The 13,991-nt window shown below is 34.0% G+C and overlaps 1 protein-coding gene across 2 annotated transcripts in view; it reads left to right on the top strand.

Annotated features, from left to right (window-relative positions):
- LOC113227637 (polypeptide N-acetylgalactosaminyltransferase 35A-like) overlaps nucleotides 1-9,303 on the top strand; it is a 31,028-nt gene extending 21,725 nt beyond the window's left edge. The window contains exons 10-11 of one of the 2 annotated variants that reach the window (XM_026460607.1): nucleotides 5,775-5,924; nucleotides 7,293-9,303. In XM_026460607.1, the coding sequence (XP_026316392.1) occupies nucleotides 5,775-5,906 (132 nt within the window). In that variant the 3' untranslated portion in view covers nucleotides 5,907-5,924; nucleotides 7,293-9,303. Of the gene's footprint in view, nucleotides 1-5,774 lie in introns of both variants that reach the window. The other variant, XM_026460600.1, reaches the window with a different exon arrangement.
- Nucleotides 9,304-13,991: the final 4,688 nt, after the last annotated feature.

The following is a 13,991-nucleotide window of genomic DNA, read 5'->3' as shown; positions in this document are numbered from 1 at the left end:
AATGCTTTTGGGAAAAAAAATTATGAGAGAAAATGTTAGATTCTACTAAAATAAAGTAGACAAATCTTTTACCTAGAAGATTTACAATACAAATACAATAATAGAATACAAATATTCTTTATTGCATTAAGGAACATTAGTGAAGATGCACGTAAATAATGAAGTACACCAGGCGGCGTTATTGCTAAAAGCAATTTCTTCCAAACAACCTTTGGGTTTGAGAAGTTATACAAATATTTAAAGTAACAACTAGATTATCTGAAGGCTGGCTTTACAATGAATGTAATAGAAGACTAAATTCATGATTATCTTCAGAAATTGTAATCTCCAGCCCAGTATAACGTTGTGTTAACAATTTCGAAGAATGAGCGATTGTAGATTAATAAGACCACAAGCTACTATAACTGCACCATCCAATGATTTAACTAATTTATTATTTACGACTGAATGTGGTTTCAAAATTCTGTACAATCTAACCCTTCTAATCACCCTTTCTATATGTTATTTTGCTCTCTATAGCTTCTGCTTTTGTCATTTTGCAGTCTTTGGTCACACTTGGGGGACAATACAATACAATACAAACATTCTTTATTGTACATCAAAAAAGGAAACAAATACAATACAATTAAATTAAAAATAAGCGGTGGTACAATGGGCGGTCTTATCGCTTTAAGCGATTTCTGCCAGACAACCTTTGGATGGAAGTAATTATGTAATTCATAGGAAAAAGACGTCGGTGCATGAAGAATTACTAATCAATAGATAAAAATCGATAAATAAATGCAAATATACATACATTTATAAATAAATAATAAAACCAATACATGTATATGAATATCGTAAACAACTATATATTGTTACACCTATAAATAAACAATTTCTAAAATACGTAAGCAGTTCAAGTCACACTAAAGTTAGGTAGTGTTCTTTTACCATATTTTTGAATATATTCAATGATTTCGCTTGTTGAATAAACAAAGGTAGATTGTTCCACAAACGAATAGTCTGAACAGTAAAGGACTTGTCGTAATACCTGGAGGTATGCAATAGTTGAAGATGAGCGCAGAAGTCGGGGGTTGGATTGCTGGGCGAATTCAAATCGCTCCTTAAGATAAGGTGGTGTGTGAGGAATGAATAAGATGCCGTAAAGAAGATTAAGAATATGAGCATTCCGGCGAAGTTTAATGGATAACCACTTCAGCTCCTTGCGATAAATGGAAACATGATAAAATTTCCACAGACCATAAATGAAACGGTTGCAAAAGTTTTGAAGACTTTCGAGTTTGTTGAGCTGTTCTTCCGTTAAATCCAGATAGCAGGCATCAGCATAATCAAGAATTGGAAGAAGAAGAGTTTGGGCAAGCGCAATTTTCGAGGCAATAGATAAGAAATTGCGTAACCGTCTGAGAGATGCGGCAGACGCAAATAATTCGCGGCTGGTCTCAACTAATTGAGGTGCCCAAGATAGCTGCCTATCAATGAGTATACCCAGATTTTTTACATTGTCACTAATTTTAATGTAAGTGTCGTCTACATTAACGTGCGGCAAGCGAAACCAATCTGTATTGGATACCATTCTAGAGGAAGAGGACGTAACATTTTTACATTTTTTTTGCCTAGGTGAGATTCTAAATGTTTGAAACCCCTATCGGCTAAGACTGTACAGTTTTCTGGCACCGTTTCTAAAAACCCACTTTGCGCCACTAAGTTGATGCGCGCTATGCGACCACCGTAACTTTCAGATACGAAATTTATAAAGCCATCAGGAGTTGAACTTATTAGATATTTAATAGTGTTGCAATTTTTATATTGAGACCAATTCAACGATTGTTCTGTTGGCTTCTTAGGTTTTTCGATTTCAATTTCAAAGCAGTCAATAATTAATAGAACTTCAGCATAAGCAGCGTTTGTTCTAAACACCAATGGTAATTTTTATATCATTTAATTTTGGCTAGAAGATAAATGGATTGAAAAATGCCAGGAGAATGGGTAAAATTCGGATATACATATATGCGCCATATTGTAACTTTTAACTTTTATTTCAAAAGTATCACCAATTTTTTCGAATGTATCGGTTATTTCTTATTTTAAATAGTGTTAATAAAATAAGTAATGGACAAACACAACACTTTTTTTCAAGAAACTTAATAATCCAGTATAATTTTTTTGATAACCCAATGTAAGTCATAGGCTTTTCATAATTATACTTTACATAAACTGTCTTCCTGGTAATTGCTTTTTAAGTGAGGAAACATTCATTGAACTTTCAGATTCTGAAATTTCAGTTGTGCTACAGTCTGATAATCAGAGAAAAGTTCTGCATCAAATTCTTGAAAGATCTTATTTAGATCCAAATAAATAGGTTTTTTCGTCTTCTTCAAAGGCTTGTCAGTTGCAATGCAGCGGTTAGTTGTTTTGTGTTTTTGGTTTAATTTAGACATGTTTATGTCGTGTTTCAGGTTGACACATAGTGCTTTTATCATTCAGTTTTGTTGTATGTCATGTGACACTCGTGCTAGCTATTAGTTCTTCTCCAGTATTTAATAAAATATTTCTCAATTTTGGAACCTCAGTCTTCAATTTCCCATAGGCACTTTTTGATATTAATTCATTGTAATTCGTCGTAACATCGTCTAACTGAAAAAAAAAAGTTTACAAAATTGGTTAAACTGATTTTTAACCGACTTCAAAAAAGGAGGAAGTTCAGAATTCGACTGTATTTTTTGTTTATATGTGATCCGATTTTGATGACTATTTTTTTGTTGAATTAAATAGCTATTAAAAATTAATTAAATGTAAAGTATTTGGGTACTTGCATTTAAATGATCTTCACGTATATACTTCACGTGATCCGAAACCTCCGACTTACCCACAGCAACACACCATTCCTTCTTATTATAGTCAGGAACGCGGAAAAAATGTTTACCTGTTGAGGTTATAACTTTATTTTTACACTTGGGCACAAAACATGAAGTAATAGGGTCTCGATTAAAACTTAGTCGTCTTAAGTCTTCATTCATTTCGGCTGCTGTAAACCATGAAATGAAAACCAGGAGAAAACTATCGAAAATTACTGAAAACTTGTAATCAATAACTAATTCAAAAGCAATGTCTCACTCTCACTGTCACAACTCTTAACAGTCAGCCGTTGACGTATGCACGTTTAAAAATCAAGCAATAAAAGAAAAAATACAGCAAAGCAATTTAGTGCTTTAAATCCTTTGCCGTTCATTTTTGACTACTTTTGTAAATATCACATAATTTAGTGAATAATAAATTCTGAAAAAAAAATCCAGTTCAGGACAACCAAGTCTCTAAATGGTTTCTTAATTTTATACTATTATCAATTTGAAATGTTGTCAATTTAAACAAATAAGATGTTTGTAAGTAAATATAAGTTTTAATGACCAACGACTTACGTCACAAAGCACATAAATATTAAATGAATATACAACCTCTTTCAACAGTAAATTAAAAAAAAATGGAAAAGTAAAAAGAACTAGTGCAAAAAATCCAAATTTCGGCACGATTTGTAGTATGAAAAATACCACGTTTTGATTACCACGATTACCACGTTTGTATTAAAAATAACTATTCTGATGCTATGTTATGTTATGTTATGTGTGTATATTATGTTATGATATATCTGATATGATAATGAATCAGAAGTATTGATAGGTCTCTTTAATGCACGTCGTCTAAAACACTGGGTCGCAAAATACACGGGTTGTCGACATCCTTCTTTACAAAAACGCTAAATCAACCTCGAATTTCACTATTTAACAAGCCTGCATTAGTAGAAAATTGAAACAAATGAATAAAAAAAATTAGAGTTGATCAATTTTTTTATTTATAAACAATTTTTTAGTATTATGTATTGGTCCCAGTGTGCGTATTAATACGACCTGACTTTTGTACAAAAAAAAAATCGCTGCTATAGTTTGGGGATTGTACTAGTGTTCCGCTAAATTTACGTCGTGTGTAATATTAAATTCAAACAGTGCTTATTACGATTATGGAAATTACTGTCAATTAACCATTTTTAGCAAAACGTAAAGCTATGGTAATCTAATTGTTTGACCTGCCGCCTCTCAAGTAGGGGTCGTGGGTTCGAATCACCTTAGAATTTCCGGAATTTATGTGCGAAATTTAATTTGAAGTTTACCATGAGCTTTTCAGTGAAGGAAAACATCGTATGAAACCTGCACGATTTACAACCCTCGGAAAACGTGTGAAGTCCTCAATCAAATGGGCCTAAACCCTCGCCTGAGGAGGATACCTGTCCCAGCAGTGGGATGTATAAAAGAGTTGATGATGGCCATTTTTAAAAAAGAAACCCTTGATTAGATTTGATTTGATTCTGTCACACATTCTAACAGTTGCTGTTGCATAACAAGACGGTTCTTTGAACTTTTTTAAATTAATCGACATGTTGAATAAGCATTTTTTCTATTTTTTTTCCACTTCTCATATTATTGCTACGTGCATTGAGTTACAATCATTGACTTACAATTATATGGACGTCGGGTCCGCGCTAAAAAGTGTCCGCACTTGTAAGGCGCTAAAATCGTATACAGAGCGCGACACTCCGCTTTAGTCTTCATTTGTTCTACGGACAGCGCGATACTGTTTGTTAATGACATAACAATTTAAATTTCGAATAGGTTGACTTGGGAAATTTTTTTCGTGGTTTTTGTATTAGACCCGTCGTCCATTTATTTGTAAGTCAATGGTTACAATATACATTTTTTGCAACTGTATATAATCGTAATAAACAGTAATGAGAAAAGAAGAAACACTTATATATTTTTTATTATAAAGTTGGATGGTGTCGATATACTTCTAGAGCTGGTTGATATCAAGCCATGCCTAATCATTTGGTTCATGGCATGGTATGTAGGTATCTGTTAAAAGGTTTTTGATATCTCTTGTATTTACGGAATAATCGCTGGGCACACTTGACGATTACACCCTGAGTACTTTTTATTAGACATGAGTTTCCTTCTATATATGGTATCGGGTCACACCAGGTAATACGCAATTTACGTTACATTAATTTTGCAATAGGTAACAGGTAAAAAAGGACGGCCAAGCATTATTATGTACTTTGATATACGACGATAGGGTGGATAAAAAATATTATATATGGGCCTGAACAGTACCGCGTCACACTTACTTACGGACCGACCTACTACGAGCACCTACCTGCCGAACTAATAAATGAATGTTGTGAGGAGACGTTCAGGCGCAAACTGAGGAACCTTCTATTGGAAAAGTCCTTTTACTCAGTGACAGAGTACATTCAACGTACTATATAAACAATGAAATTATTATATTCATTAATGAATTTGACATTCACCGTATTCTTATACTTTGATTTTAATTTTTTTTATGATACCAAGTGCCGGGACATTATTAGTAATTAAGAATCCATATTGACATTTTCCTCTATGTAGTACCTACACTTGACGTTGTTAGTTTTAATTCAATTATTTATTACTTTAATTAATTATCCTGATTTGTATGTGTACAGTATTATGTACTGTGACTTACTATTATATAATTATTTCTCATTATTTTGTAAACTTACGTTCACTTTTCGAAGCGTAGTATAAAATGACATGTAATTGTATGTGTATGAAATTTCTAATCTTGACAGAAATAAATTAAACTAACTCAATATGTAGTACTTTTTGCTTTGGTTTAATTAAAAATGAAAGAAAGGACATCAGATATTCAGAATTGGAATATAGACGAATAATGTTTAATTGCAGGCGGGTAGTCCTATCTACAACACGGCTGCAGGGATGTGCTTGGGTGTCGAACGTGCCTACCGCGCAGAACAGCTGCTCCTGGTCATCTGCGATAGCCAACCTACTAACAAGTGGGACTTTGTCCGCTCTTAATTGTCCAACGGAAACAGGGTATCTATTAATTGATCAATTCTGCGTTGACAGAGTACACAATAATTAATAATAACTTCGAGTAAGTAAAGTATATAGCTTGGGCCTTTTCACAGCGAGATAGAATTGGTACTTTATAGGCAAGTATGCTCCAAGTTTGACCATACCGTCACTTTCCATCGGACTGGTAATAAGGAATCGGACAACTTTTCTGAAAATATTTAAAATTAACATATACGGGGATATCATGCATATACAGCTCTTACAGTTATTTGTTAAATTTTATCAACTTCGCAAGACTTTATTAATAAGATCATAAACAACAACTTTTGTTCCATGTTTTTTTCAAAACATAATAAAACCAAAAACAAAGTTTTAATTTTTTGTTGTACTATCTAGATCTGTATTTGGTAATAAGGTTGTAAGTTCAAATATGCAACCGTCCTCCCTGACGACCCCATCATCGCTACTGTGTTTTGCTTCGTACCGTTGACAGAGTTATGAGTTTATGACTGTTTAGAGCGATATATTTAAATATTTTAATTTTTTGTACGAATGTCAAATCTGACGAATTATTAACTCGAGGACCAAAAGCTGTTGCTTATGATGTTAGTTACACAGGCATGTTAGGTTGTTACGATTTTACATATAACCCTGTACTTATACAGATAGGAAAAATATTATTTCATTGAAATAAAACTTCAAGTTCTCAGAACTTCGTTTGAGAATTGAACTTAGAACGAGTGACGTCATTGGTAGGTAAACATGCTATAACTCGTCAGTTGCAAGAATTTTACGCGTTGATTGACTACTACTGTCCTTAATGCAAAATTTGTAGTTTTAAAAAGTGTTTAAGCGGAGAAAAAGCACAAGATAATACTATAATACTCTACCAGTGAATACGGTGATGTTTCTTTGTTTACCTACATATGTCATGTGGTGTGTTTCGTGTTTGCATTTTTACAGATTTTTTTCTTGATTTAAAACTACAAATCATTTCACAAAAATGTTCAGTGTCAAAATATTCATCATCATTCTTCCCAACTACATTTTAGATGTTTTCTAATTATTTTCTGATTATTTATTGTCAAATGCTTGCCTAAATCTCCTTAAACAAACATTCTTACATTGCCACGTTTTTATAAATATATTGTCAATTTTGTTAGTTATTTTATAATTCAGGAGTCTTATTCTGTCGTGTATGTTGTATGTCTTTCAATTACTTAAATGAACAGCAGTACCATGTCTAAGGAATTTTAGTTCACACCCACGCACGCACATACCCAAACTGGTTTCATATAAATGGTGACCCCCTCGAAAATCGAGCAAAAATAACGAGACAATTATCCGAGAAATTACTTTGTGCACTCGAATTTGTTTATTTTTTAGGAGTCTGCGAACTGCCACAGACTTACTGAGGACCGGGCATTACAATTGCTGGCATGGCGAACTGAGTCTTATGTGGGTTTGTACCGCTTCAGGACGCCCACGACGCGGTCGCAGTCGCATATGAAGGCTTCTCTTTTATATTTCGCCTTATATAAGTGTACCATTGCGAAGCTGTTTATTGGAAACCATATGTGTATGTGTACAAGGTGTCGTAAGGAATCTCTTAATGTTTAACTCGAGCTGTAATTGACATTTCTAGCTTAGATCACTGCTTTTGATCTAAACTTAATGATTTTTAAAATCAATAATAGCTTTATAAGCGGCTTTTGATAAGTGAATTTACATGTTTTTACAATTCAAGATTTTTAAAAATTTCCTAGTTTTGGCTGTTAACTCGAATGAACGAAATCTCGTTATATACAACAGGATTAACTCTTCTCCACTATAAGCTATTCATTATCGTTTACAAAGTGCCGCACAGGTGCCTCAGTTCAAATGAAAAAGATTGATCGATGTAGACATTTTTATACACTATTTATTATTGTTGATTTAAAGCGAATAGCGAATAGTAGATTAGGATATACGTTATAGCTTTTTGAAATATTATTGAATTTTTCTTGTTAACTTTTATAGGGCAGCTATAAATTGTAGGAATAGATCATGCAGTATTATTTATTTAATTTGAAAAAGTTGTTTTATGAATCTCGGAAACATTTGAATAATTTTGTTACTTTTGTGTTTACTAAATATTACTGACGCTGGCGCACGATCGAATCTTGAGTTGTATTGTGGTGTTGTAGGATACCGTAGATAACCTATATTTACCGAAGCGAAGACTACATAAAATTCATGGTTAGGTTCGAAAGTGACTTTGGACCTTCAAATGGTGTGTATTGACTACTAATGTTCGTTGTAAATAAAAGAAATTAGTTCTTTGAATTTCCCCGTGGCGATGGTCCACGACTCATTTGTCAGTTATACGTCGGCTAAATTCGAAAACCTCGTAACCTCCATTAATGTCAAATTTTGAGTAGGCTCAAAAACAGAATTACTAGAAATCGTAGAGGAAGAATTGGGTAGAGGGGCTCTGTAAATAATAAAAACCGTATAAGCGAGATAGATTTATGCACAGATATATCAGAGTAAACGAGAAAACAATATTATTTTTTGTCCCTTTCTACGTATGCGGTTTTGGTTGTATGACTCAACACTCGTTAAGTCCAGCAAATCCTTCCAAGTGTTTGATGTGCATAATTTTATGTGTTTGTAATATGTGTTTTACAAAGTTACTAACCGTTCCTTTGTAGTAATTGACAATAATTGCATCTCATAGTAACGGTGCATTATTATATTTTAGGCTGTAAAAGCCGTACGGGACGAAAAATTCCCAATATAACCTTTCACACGTAAGTTTTAATTTTTTATTACTATCATTGAATTTTCTTGTATGAATTACTAGTGAAATACTCTTACAAGCCTGGAATATTACAATTTCATGTATTTTATATGATGTTTGAAGTGTTTTTCTTAATTGAAAGATTTTTGTTTGCATCGTATAAACCTCTTAAAATAAGGAGAATATCTTATGTCAAATATGTCCATCTCGCTTCTACCAGCAGTAGTTACGATAAGCGAGAAAGAGAGATCAAATAAATAGCGTATAAATTAAATTAGACAGGCTTAAGCTGATTTTAGGGATACCGTGCTTTTGCCACTATCTTTTCCCCAATTTATGGGTTACTTTACAATACTTTTTCAGTTCGAAATAGGTATACTAAGTTAATACTGTTCAAGGGCCAATAAAAAAGTAATGATTTGTCAGAATTGTTTTATTTGGTTATTAAAACTCAACCAAGCTAAATGTGGTCTGGCGAATTCTCCTTCCTTAGACTCGGCAAATTTCATCATTATCATGAACCCATTTATACGTCCCACTGCTGGGCACGGGTCTCCTCTCAGGCGAGTGCTTAGGCGACAGTCCACCACACTGGCCCAATGAGGGTTGGGGACTGCACACGTTTTCCGAGGACTTTGAACCTTCTTCAACGTTTCATCACGATGTTTTCCTTCACCGAAAAGCTCGTGATAAATTTCAAATTAAATTTCGCACAAATTCCGAGAAACTCAGAGGTGCGAGTCTGGATTCGAACCCACGACCCTCTGCTTGAGAGGCAGTAGGTTAAACCATTAGGCTACTACGGCTTCATTTTCATTTCATTTCTTTAATACGCGAGAAGCTTCTCTATTCTCTTTTTTATTCTCCCTCTACGCTAGAAATAATTACATGACATCTACGACATTGTATTTTACAACAAAAAGAAGCTCTGCAAATTACATTTTAGGCTTTAATTGCCCGATATTACGCTTGAAGAGTAAAAAAGGAATTTCATCCAGAAACGGACTTACGAAGGTTTCAAATTTAGCCGACGACATGTAAAGCTAACCGATTTCAGTCTTTACTTTATTGTAAATAACATTGTTTAGTATAAAGATTTGAGTTAGTGAGTAAGATAGTTGGTAGAAACGGAACCGATACCGGAATCTTTATTCATAAGCAACGTGTTGGTGATTTAAATTAAACATTCCAAATTATACTTTTTATGGAGGCCTTATGTAGGCAGTGTCATTGTCAAAGAGCTATTACATTTTTTATTGTTTTTAAACTTTTTAGAAATTTTTATGGTGCGAAAGGAACAATTATTTTGTTAGTAGACAATATTATAAATAATTAGTTTGTATGACTACAGGTTAGGTCTAATTGAGATTTTGCATTTTTGGATTATTATATATCTTTTTGATGTATAAAGCGCAAAATTTTTTTATCAACAAACAGTGTGGTAGCAATAAACATTGTTTTACGAGTACAAATGGTGGCATAGTCGTAAACTTGTAGTCAGTCGGTAGTGGGAGCTCGACGAGGTTTGGTAGTGCCATGGTCAGCCATTTTGTGTCTAAGGCTCAATTTATATTGCGGCGGAACGAAATGGAAGCGAATTTTTGTAACGATGTTGTACATAGGATAATGAATTTTATGGTCAATTTTGTAACGTAGAAACTAGATAAGAGCCAAAATCTTCCGCGGAATGCGCGATCGCGCACGCGCGAACTACAATACAATATCGTTCCAAAAATTCGCTTCCATTCCGTTCCGCCGCAATATAAATTAAGCCAAAGTGAGCAATATATTGTATCTACTAAACAGATATACTAACACCTCCTTATTAACGAAATAAATTCAGCTTTTCCATAGAAAATATTCTGAGATACTGAATCAAAACGTATGGAACAATTGATATATTTTCAGAATATGAGCGGGGTATCCATATTTGTGAAGGTTGTATGTTAATTGTCTCGGTTTTACTCATAATTTAATTCAATTTCGAGCTATATATCATATCTGTGTGTGCTATATGTAACTGCCTCCGTGGCCGAATAGTTACCATGCCGGACTGCTACGCAGAGGTCTCAGGTTCGATTTCCGGGCCGGGAGAAATATTTGTATGGCCTACATTTATTTCTCTCGTGAGTTTGGGTGTAATTTGTGGTTGTCTTGTGTGTGTTCATGGCACCCGCGACACAGGGTTTCCCTAGTGCGTGGCTATGTTGAGTGTGTACGTTATTATTATTATATACATTGTCCAAATTTGATTTTGACAAATTTGATTCAAAGTGTATTCCCATAGCATTTAAGTTTATTTGAAAAGAGCAATCCCTAGAGTTTCTTGCTCGTTCTTCTCAGGGAGGTCAGCGTAGTGAACGAGCAGTAGCTTAACTGTGACGTTTTCAAGTCTAAATTTATTTTACCTATGGAATAAATAATCTTTGACTTTGACTTTGACCTCAGTAGCTGTTATACATATTTTTTGTGTTGTTCAAATAAAAAAAGATTTTAATTTATACTCTTCTTTATCTATTATGTGAACAAAAAGAATCACTGTTTTTTAGAACTCACCCTTTTGGTAAAATTGGCTACATTTCATTGTTCCTATTACCTCCAACGAAACGACCACAAAACATAAAGGGTCGTATTATAGAACTCTACTTAATGCCCAAGTCAGGATTTGAGTATGGTTTAAAGCAGTCGAAATCATACTCAAGTCCCTGCCATTACGGTCGTATTTCCAGTGCTTGAAATCATACTCAGATTCTGACTTGAGCATTGAGTAGAGTTCTGGAATACGACTCTGAATGTCCTTACATATGCATACTCCACGCTCTTTTCTCACCGGGAGACAACAAACAGCCTTGATTGCTTGACTTGCTACGATCTTTACATACATTTCCACCCACATTTACACTCAACAGTGCTTTCATAATGCTCATCGATTAAAGTGCTTTTGACGTGGTCTATCCTTAGGATGTTCTCAATTTGGTCATGGTAAGTTCGCCTTGTTGAGCCCTTACCGACTTGCCCGCGCACTCTCAAATATATTATGTTAAAAGCTAACTAGTAACATTGTGATTATAAATAGAAAAATGTAACGAAGGAATATGTCCATCCGACGACTTGCCAGCCATTTTCCCAAGAGTAACCACAATTTGCATTTTTTTTGACATTGCAAGACGTCTTTATTTTGTATGTATTGTTCGTTGTACTTGACAATATTATTACTTTTCAGTAGAATTCGAAATTAAGAAAACTAAAATTTCTCTTTATTAAAATCTCTGTGTGTAATTTTAGTTGTTTTCATAACCAGAATTATTTAAAAAAGGCTAAAGTTCTCTAAAAAGTTTGTTTAGAGCAGATATAAAGCCTGCATGTAGTTCCCTTTGCAGATACGTGTAGATGATGCAGATCTAAATTAGATCTGATTGAGACAGCCAATAGCACGCGCTTATTCCAATTTTATCGCGCGCGTCGCGACTATCATGCGTAGCCATGCTACGGGCAGTTGTGATTATTTCCTAATTTTAAGACAATTTGTAACTCTCGTATGATTTTAATAGAAGTTTATGTCCTTGGAGTTATAAACATTACAGTTTTCGTCAGTGATTTCTTAGGAAATTCTGATGTAATCAAGTTGATATTTTTTTTGTTTCAGCGTAAATGATAAAATGTATTGCAAATAAATATGTGTAATATAGTGTATGATCTTTCTATGATATTTTTAACATTTAGTTGGATGTTTAAAATAAGTATGATTATTATTAATTCAGACTTCAGATGTGTAAGCGTTGTTAATAATACAGCCAAGAGAATCAATAAATTAGATATCTGTTTGTGACTGTCTTTTTTGATAAAAAGCATACGTACGTATTTTTAATGTTTCTTATTTCTGTATTTATATTCAGTCAATGTATATGCTCGTCACTGTATTCTATACCGTATTGATATTATATATATTACGTGTATTAAAAGAGTAATGAAATTCTAAATTATTGTAAAAAAGTATTGTTGTATGGTACCTGTAATAAAACAGCGTTTTGATATGTTATTCAACATTTATTTTAACATTTAAAATTACATAAAAAGAAGGCATTTTGCCTTAAAAAGTCTTTGATTATTAATCGTATGTAGTACCTACAGAACTGATTTCATTTACATAGTGATATAGTTACGAAAAGTGACGTAAACGTTTAGGGTAGTCTACTAAAAAATCTATTTCTTTTGCCAGTAACCAAAGTAGTACCGGATTGAGCAAAATTAATATGAATCCCGTTTGAGCAAAATTCTATGATGTCTTAGGCCCGGCGTCCACTGAAGGGACGGATCCTTCGTCATCTTTATGTGCAAACGTACACTAACGGCTATTATGCCGCGGTTTTCCAATTACGATGCGGCATCATTAAACATGCCGCAGCATTCCATCGCGACATCGTGCTCGCGTCCGGCTTTGCTTCAGATCTTCATCTCCTCAACCCGAACAGTCGCACTCGGCGTCCCGAAGGATGCAGAGGAATTCCGGAGGCGGCCGGCTCGGTATCCATAAAAAGGTCACCTAAGGCTCAATTTATATTGAGGCGGAACGGAATGGAAGCGAATTTTTGTAACGATATTGTACATAGCATAATGAACTTCATGGACAATTGTGTAACGTACAAACTAGATTCGAGCCCAAATCTTCCGTGTTATTCACGCGCATCTTCAAGATCGCTCGCGCATTCCGCGGAAGATTTTGGGTCGTATCTAGTTTGTACGTTACACTATTCACCGTAAAGTTCATTATGCTGTGTACAATAATATTTAATACGTTACAAAAATTCGCTTCCATTCCATTCCGTCGCAATATAAATTGAGCCTAAAATCCTTTGCCAAGGCAACCCAACTGTGGATCCGGGCCTTACATTTAATAGTATATCAAAATGATATAGAAGATTATAAGTTATAATCGTTGCACACATCATACAACGATAAGAAAATGTAATAGTGGTTCAAATTTCGAGTGTTTTACACATTTAAAAAAATTTAAACAAATTTCTCACACCTAGGGAGTTGAACATTACAACTAGCGATTTTACGTTTCTTTGTGTTTTACATTAACAATTTTACATTACTAGTCGGGACTATTCTGTTGATGATGATTGGATCTCGAAATAATTTGAGCAACCTGATTATTAGTCGGAACGAAAAGTGTAAATTATGGTTTTAATGATTTGTCGAGCTGATTGTAACTTGATCTGCATAGAGGAATCCATATTTTTTTCTCATACGATCATCAGTAACACCCAAATGGCTTCATATTTTTCCGAACCATGTTA

Source organism: Hyposmocoma kahamanoa, unplaced genomic scaffold, assembly GCF_003589595.1.
Source record: "Hyposmocoma kahamanoa isolate Upper Pololo Valley unplaced genomic scaffold, ASM358959v1 100021, whole genome shotgun sequence".
Lineage (NCBI taxonomy): Eukaryota > Metazoa > Arthropoda > Insecta > Lepidoptera > Cosmopterigidae > Hyposmocoma > Hyposmocoma kahamanoa.
The sequence above is the reverse complement of the archived record's forward strand: the minus strand, read 5'-3'. Positions and strand labels throughout refer to the sequence as shown.